Source organism: Protobothrops mucrosquamatus, unplaced genomic scaffold, assembly GCF_001527695.2.
Source record: "Protobothrops mucrosquamatus isolate PMUCROS unplaced genomic scaffold, P.Mucros_1.0 scaffold3302, whole genome shotgun sequence".
Classification (NCBI taxonomy): domain Eukaryota; kingdom Metazoa; phylum Chordata; class Lepidosauria; order Squamata; family Viperidae; genus Protobothrops; species Protobothrops mucrosquamatus.
The window spans coordinates 25,912-34,306 of NW_015389292.1; the positions used below are offsets into that span (position 1 = coordinate 25,912).

An 8,395-nucleotide genomic window follows, 5' to 3' on the forward strand; every position below is an offset into this window, starting at 1 on the left:
TAAGGAGATGGGATATGGATTTGATATAGTAAACATGCTTATTTTCTCTAATAACTCTTTTCATAAAGTGAAGGTTGGAAGGATGGGGACCAAGGATTCTCAAGGGAAAAAAATCATCATTGAGACTGACAAGATTAAATGGCATGGAAGCGTTAGCAAAGTGAGTATTCATAAATCTTTAGAAAAGCCTAATTTTAATTATTGGAATTCTCTATATTTCCATTACAATAAAAACAAACAAACAAACAAACAAACAAACTCAATTACTCTAACACCCCATACAGAACAGTAAAATCTTTAAGGGACACTCCTAAATACCACTACTAGGAGAAACGGAATACTTACAATGGAAAGGAAAATATTTTCAGAGAGATGCTCATTCCCTGCCCCCAGTATTATTATTTTAGGGTAGAAGGAATATGTGGTGGCCTAGAGGTGGAGCTTTCACCTCACAATCAGGAGGCTGTGATCCTAAGTAGTGGCAGGTATTTCTCTCTCTGGGTGCAAAGAGAAAATATCTACTGTGAACTCCACATAGGGATCAGGAAGGGCATCTGGCCAGTAACTGCTCAGCTCCATTCAGTTGCCCCAACTATACACCTATGGAAGGGATTATAGGGTCATGAAAAGAAAAGAAAAATTTTTCAGGGTAGGATAAGCAAAAGAGAGAGGGGGGGGAGGGAGAGGGAGTGAGAGTGAATTATGGCTTCTCTATTGTTGGTAGAAAATATAAATGGACAAATCTATCCCTGTTTTGGGAATTTTAATCCCCTATTTCCTCTTTGTTTTCTGAAAAAAAAGTTTACAAGGATTTTCCCTACTTTTTCCACAACATATGAACTCTTTGTTTCCAGAAATGTTTTGACAAGGGAGTAGCATTAGTTCCTTGTCTACTTCTCCCTAAGTAAAACCAACATTTTTCGGAGGCGAATTCAGTTTATACTGACAGTAGGGATAAATTTGGGAAACAATTCTAAATGGCTGGCGTTTTCTGGTTCTTTCTCCTCCCTCTGTCATTCAGCTGTCCTCCAGCTTTGGGGTTTCTTTCTCCAAAGGACCTTGCAGATCTGCTGCTTAAAATTCATTTAAGAGCTATAAATAGACTCCACATTCACAGAGGTAAAGAGATCCTTAGTAAGTCCTTGGGAGAAGGAGGAAGAAAAAGAAAAATAGAATAACAGAGTTGGAAGGGACCTTGGAGGACTTCTAGTCCAACCCCCTGCTTAAGCAGGAAACCCTATACCATTTCAGAGAAATGATTGTTGAAAAAGAAAGAGGAGGAGGAGGAAGAAGAAGGAGAAGGAGAAGAAGATTGTTCATAGTTAATTCTATATCAAGAGTTTAGGTTAAGATGAAGTATACTTTATATGATAAATTCAGCATTGTCCAGGAGGCATTAATTGTAGTGACCTACCTACCTACCTACCTACCTACCTACCTACCTACCAACTACCTACCTATTTACCTTCCAAACATATGTAAACTGATGGTTCATTTGTTATGTCATGCCAGATAACCTCTACCTAACCTTTCAATTATTTTTTTTTAAAAAAAGGTCCATCCTCTTTCCTTGTGTAATCCTTATTGCCAGCCTGGTTCTCAAAAGAGAAAAAAAGAAGGAGAGAAATTTTGCTGCTATGGATGTGTTCGGTGTCCAGAAGGGAAGATTTCCAATGAAAGAGGTAAATGACACAGTACAGCAAAACTTCCAACATAATGGATGTAAAGAGGGTTGGAGAACATCAAAATGGCCATGTTTGATAGCATCTCTGCCCCTTCTTCTTCTTTTTATCTCTTTTCTCCTGCATGCTTAATGAGAATTGGAGGGATAGTCCATATGGCAATTGTTGAGAAGTGTTGTGCCAATAGAGCTTGGGCCACATAAGTTATATAAGCAATATATCCTTGCTTAATATATTATCCTTATGACTTTGCAGGACTTCATATTTTAAGAAAGAAAGGTCCTTCAAAATACATGGGTGCATGAACATAGTACCCATGTGCTATTTTTTAAAAATTCAAACACATCTTTTCTTGGCAATATCTGTCAATGGGGGCATGATGGCTCAGTGGTTAAAGACACTGAGCTTGTTAGCTGAAAAAGGTGATAGCCTGGGTTAGAAACCTGAGCACCATGCAATGGGATGATCTCCTGTTACCTTCCCTAGCTCCTGCCCACCCAGCAGATCAAAAGCATGCAAATGTGAGTAGATAAATAGGTACCACTTTGGTGGGAAGGTAAAAGCATTCTGTGGGCCTCGGTGTATAGTCATGCTTACCACATGACCCCAGAAATGTCTTCAAACAATGCTGGTTCCTTCAACCAAGAAATGGAGATGAGCACCACCACCTAGAGTCAGACATGACTGGACAGGGGAAATGTTTACCTTTATCTATCAACCATCATATCACCAGGAGAAGGCACAGATGATTTAGAGAGTTACAGAAGTGGTTAACTGAAAGGATCTTTCTTCCATTCAAACCTGAAGCTATACACAGTGGCTCTTACTTTTTTCCCCATCCATTATTCCTTGATGCTGTGTGTGTTCAAAGGAAACAATGTAAAAATATACATGAAGCAGAACTGAGCTGAAGACAGGAAGGCAAAAGGTTGAACTTCGAAATGCCTAAATGTTCCTTTAAACTTCTGATGCTTTAGAAAGTGTGAAAGTGCTCTTTTAATTTTAAAACAGTATTAAATTAATCTTCAGAGCTTTGAGATAGCACTGGAGAAGAACATTTGTGTAGGTTTTGTGATTTAAAAACTCTAGAACACATTATAATATTAAACTAGGATGAATAATCCAAATAATAAATATATTGATCTTTCTAGGATAGTGGTTAGAAGGACAATCGGACAATAATGGGTGTTTCTTCACAAAATTTGTTTCTCTTGTGGAATCAAGAGTGATGGGCCTCTTTTTTTAAAAAGACTGACATGAGAACTGAGTGATTTCACATAGATTTAACACTGCCTTAATCTGTTTTCCTGCATCCAGATACAGAAGATTGCTTCACATGTCCATCTGATCAGTATCCAAACCAGAAACAAGATGAATGTTTTCCCAAAATGATCGTTTTTTTGTCTTATGAAGAACCTCTGGGCATCTCCTTAGCCACAAGTGCCATCTTCTTCTTCTCAGTCACAATTTCAGTATTAAAAATATTCCACCTGCACAAAGATAGTCCCATAGTCAAAGCCAACAACCGGGACCTCACCTATGCTCTTCTCATCTCTCTTTTGCTCTGCTTCCTCTCACCTTTCCTATTTCTTGGTAGGCCCGGGGTAATGACCTGCTTCCTTCGGCAACCAGCCTTTGGCATCATCTTCTCACTGGCTGTTTCCTGTGTGTTAGCCAAAACTATTACTGTGGTGGTAGCTTTCATGGCCACCAAGCCAGGATCCAATATGAGGAGGTGGGTGGGAAAGAGGCTCACTGGTTTTATTGTCCTTTCCAGCTCTTCCATCCCAGTAGGCATTTGTGCTGTATGGCTAACAATCTCTCCTCCATTCCCCAATTTGGACATGGACTCACTGACTACTGAGATGGTAGCAGAGTGCAAGGAAGGTTCTGTTGTTATGTTCTATCTTGTCTTAGGCTACTTGGGAATTCTGTCCATAATCAGCTTCAGTGTTGCTTTTCTAGCTAGGAAGTTGCCAGATAGTTTCAACGAAGCCAAATTCATCACCTTCAGCATGCTGGTATTCACCAGTGTTTGGTTGTCATTTGTTCCAACTTACCTGAGCACCAAAGGAAAATATATGGTAGCTGTGGAGATCTTTTCCATTTTGGCTTCCAGTGCTGGGCTTTTGGGATGCATATTTTTCCCCAAATGTTTCATAATGGTGCTGAGGCCTGAACTGAACAACAAGGAGCAGCTCATGAGAAGAAAGCAGATGCAAAAATAATACACAATGAATATCTACTATGGGACAGATACAGTGGACTTTATGTATCTGCTGATCAAATCATTCCATCCAGTTTCAATTTATTTTCCAATTTACTTGTTCATCCCAACCCTCCCCACAGAATTACAGTAAATGCATGTCAATAAAAGATGAAGATTAAATTTGTGATTTTCATGTAACCTGTATGCTGTTGAAATATATCTGACCTTAGTTCAAACTGCAACATCATATGCTTTTACAGGGCTATTTTCAATTAAATAATGCTATTTTTAATCATTCTTTTCATAACAAGTCTTCTAAAATTCTTTGATTGTAAGATTAGACATGGAATTGAGAAACAAAGAGGAAATTTCTGCAATATTACTTTAGTAAACTATCTTAGGAGTTGATATGTAAAAAGATAAATGGTAGTCATTAAATGAAGAGGTAAAATTATAGACATGATAAAGATAAATGGGGCTTTTGATGATTTCATCCCATAAAATGTTGTTGGAGTAACTGTTGGACAAACCTCTTAAGATACTTCCTCCTTCTCCTCCTCCTCCCAATTCATCATCATTATCATCATCATCGTCATCATCATCATCATCATCATCATCATCATCATCATCATAATGAAGGATGATACCAACTGGAGTGGGGGGCATCCTTACATTTTGGAAAATAGACTCAAGATTCAGAAGGATTTTACTGACTTGATCATTGGGTCCTCTGTGCTCCAAAGAAGCAGTTCATTGGTGAGAAAAGTAAGGCCCTGCGCTGAAGCAGAAAAACCAAATGTAGAGGTACAGGATAGGAAGCACCTAGCTCAACAGTAGTGTCTGTGAGAAGATGTCCTGGTGGATCACTGCTTAAGGATGAGCCAGTAGCGTACTACAGCTGTCAAAAAAGCCAATGTTGTCCTAGGCTGCATCAATAGAGGGACAGCATCTTTGGATGACAAAGTTGTCGGCTAGGTTTATTTTCAAATATGGGATGTATTTTATCAATGGCTGTAAAAATAGGTTAGAGATTAGGAATTTAATGTGTATTATTAAGTAAAACAAATAGATCCAGACAACACACTGTTTACTAAGTACTTATGCATTGTAAATGTAGAAAACTATTAAAATGTTATAAAAAAAATAGAGGGACAGCATCAAGGTCACTGGAAGCGATAGTACTGTTCCATAGGCACTAGTAAGGCCTTTGCATATTGGGCAGAAGTTTTGCCAATTCCAGGACTGGAACAGCATGCTGATTACTGACCTCTCATTTGGAGTAGTTCAATGCATTCTACATGGAGCTGCCCTTGAAGACCATCTGGGAACCAGAGTTATGTGTGCATCTCTTTAGGCCCACTTAACACTGCTAGTTTGTGAGTTGCATTGGCTTCCAATAGGCTCCTGTTATGATTCAAGGTGCTGGTTATCACCTTTCAAGCCTACATGTCATAGAAAGGGGCAACTTGAGGGACCACTTTATTCCAAGAACATCTGCCTGCCCCATTTGCTCCCATAGTAAAATCATGCTCCAAATTTCCCCTTTTAAACTTTCACACATAGCTGGCAGAGCATGGAAAGCAATCTAGTTGCCAGCTGCCATTTAAAAACAACAAATGACTAAGGGTTCATTTTGAGGAAGAGAAGTTTTAGATTGCTTGAGCAAAGCATTTTTTTCACTGTGTATCCTGCACAGTAATAAGTGCCAGTATCCTCAGGCTTTAAACCAGTCAGTTGAAGGAACACCTGGTTTTTGGATGTATCCCTTGTGATGGTGATCCGATTCTTGAGAGCACTGTTATAGTCAGTGCTTCCATCATCCCAGATAACACCATTCCATTCCAATGCCTTTCCAGGGGGTTGACGGATCCAGGACACTCCATAGCTTGTGATGGCAAATCCAGAGACTGTACAAGTCAGCCGTAGAGTATCTCCTGGCTTCTTAAGGCCATCACCAGACTCAGTAAGTGTAATCTGTGATGAGATACCTGTATTCAAGAATATAGAAAGAACAAAAAAAATGGATATCAGGAAATATAGAAAAAAGACCACTTGCTATCTTAAAAAATGTTGGGTTTTTTTTTTCCCTTACATGCAGGAAAGATCATTAAGAAAGAAATAAAGGTATGTAGCTCCATGATGGAGGAATGGAATTTACTCTCTCCACCTGAAACTGATCTGAACTATATTCTCAATTACCGCCTTTAAGAAAAAGCCATATCAGGAATATTTGCATGAAATCACAGATGGTAGAAATATAACCAAGTCACATCCTCACCTTCAACTATTGTGTAACAGCAAACCTTGAGCTCATATCAGGAATAGTGCATATCCACACTCCCTCTACTATACATTGATATTCGCTTTTATGGGAAACTTGTGTAGCTGTGGATCAGGTGAAATCCCTTCTAGCTGAATTCAGTTCAGAATGAATTCATAGAGAAGACCAAGTTATTTTCTTTGAATTGATACAGAAGATGTTTGATGAGATGGTCTTCCTGAATTGGTTTTGATTTCCAATCTAGACTAGAGTCCTGAGAATTCTATATTCTTCCATCCAAGTTTTAGAAAAGCCTTATCTTCCTGGCTTGAGGAATATTGGTAGATTAATAAATTTATTTTTCCCAAAATGGTCAGTATAAATATATCTATTTAGAAAACTGGTCTTAGAAACTTCAGTTATATGAAGGTGTTCTTGCCTTATAAACTGAGCACAAATGGGTACAAACCATTTTATGAAATAACACAGATCCATTGAGGTATATACAACATTGCCTCTCTTCAGGACCAAAAAATGGAAGTGACTGAAAGTTCAGGTGTGGGGAGACTTGAAGACCATGAATGGAAACACTGAGAATGGCTACTGATGCTGTCACTATAAACTATTCCCTTCCCTTCCCATCACAATATTGCCTTATAAAATCATCTGTCTTCTGTTTTTTAAATGATGCTCATTTAACAAAAAGGTTAATTGGGGGAAGATTAATTTTATGACTTCCTATGGACAGGGATATCACTTGATCCTGCTTGCCTTTATATCCCCAATCATCAACAGTAGCTGCCAGTCAAACAGCAGCATCAAGCATGAAGTGGGGAGAAATCAAAATGGAAGGTAGGTGAGATGAGGCGAGGTTAGGTTAGAGAAGAGAAGAGAAAAAAAGGGAAGGGGAGGGAAGGGAAGGGAAGGGAAGGGAAGAAGAGATGAACACTTTTGTATCAGCCTAGATGTACATTCCTGAGAGATGGGACCAATGACATAGCCTGACTTCTTATCCTAGTGGGCCAGGTGGAGGTATTGGGACTATATGTTATTACCTTATTCTACTGCACTAAAAAAAGAGTTGGAAGTGAATTTTTTCCCCTTTACTGTACACTTTTTTCCCTATTTCTTTTTTTTATCCTTACTTTCCCTTTATTTTTTTTGTACTTTATATTTTGATAAGCTAATAAAAAAATAAAAGTAGAGGATATCCTTTGGACCTCTTTAGAATAGAATAGAGAGGTCTAAAGAACATCTTCCACTTTTATTTTTTTATTAGTTTATCAAAATACAAAGTACAAAAAAAAATAAAGGGAAAGACCTCTTACAAGAGTAGCTATCTCAAGAAATGACTTTGGGTGACTTTATGAAAAATATCAGTACAATGCAATTTTTTGTAAAATAATAATAATACTAATAAACCCATAAAATATACAAAACAAACAGCAAAGAATGGCAATCAGGAGTAAATTCATCAATAACACATACATAGAACTCATAAGCTTAATAACCTCCCAATCCCCACAACTAAGGGGATTCTCAGGAGAATACATGCTGGCTGGAGAATTTGGGGAATTGAAGTCAAGACATCTTAAATTTAAAATATGTGGAATGAATAAACAATCAATCAATGTCTTTAAGCTCTGAGGACACTCCTGCTAGACAGCTGCTCCAGATGGTAAGTGAATGTTTCCTTCTCTATTTTTGTTCTTCCTTTGTGGTTTCTTCTGTTTTTGGATTCTAAACATTTTATTCCTGAATAAAAGCAGGATGGAACAACAGCTCCACCTCCAGGAACATCCTTCTAAGATTTAGTGGAGGAAAGAGTTTTTGCATGAGTTAAGGTAAGATTTTCAGCGTTGTGTATCTCCAGTGAAATAATCGACATCCGGTGTCTTCTGTCCTTAGATCATTCATTTGCAGATAGAATTGAGAGTTGCTTTTGAAGGCAGAGAATCTCCCTCTGATAGGTGGAGAATAGTGGTTGATTGTTTCTGTTGAATAGTGAGCAAACCATTCCGGACCCTTCCCTGGAAATTGCCTGATCCAAAGCAGGCCATAGTTATTTATGTCAAATACTTTTCCAGAATAGGTGAGTCTTGTGGATTCTCCTGCTCTTTTTTGTTCTGGACCAGACTTGAGGGAGAGTGACTTATGAATCCCTATCTGGAAAGCAAAGAGGCAGATAGATTACTTTAATGAAGGATCAAAACCAGTAGGATCAAGTGATATTCCTGTCTACAG

At 38.3% G+C, this 8,395-nt stretch overlaps 1 protein-coding gene and 1 gene segment (V, D, J or C); one reads left to right on the forward strand and one right to left on the reverse strand.

Moving 5' to 3' along the window:
* Window positions 1-3,965, forward strand: part of LOC107297420 (vomeronasal type-2 receptor 26-like) — a 6,475-nt gene extending 2,510 nt beyond the window's left edge. Inside the window, exons 3-4 of the mRNA XM_029286310.1 lie at window positions 1,556-1,682; window positions 3,000-3,965. Of these exons, the coding sequence (XP_029142143.1) occupies window positions 1,556-1,682; window positions 3,000-3,910 (1,038 nt within the window). The 3' untranslated portion in view covers window positions 3,911-3,965. The remainder of the gene's footprint in view (window positions 1-1,555; window positions 1,683-2,999) is intronic.
* Window positions 3,966-5,511: 1,546 nt separating this feature from the next.
* LOC107297421 lies at window positions 5,512-6,029 on the reverse strand. The segment is given in 2 exon segments: window positions 5,512-5,879; window positions 5,984-6,029. Coding segments are annotated over 2 exon segments (414 nt in total).
* Window positions 6,030-8,395: the final 2,366 nt, after the last annotated feature.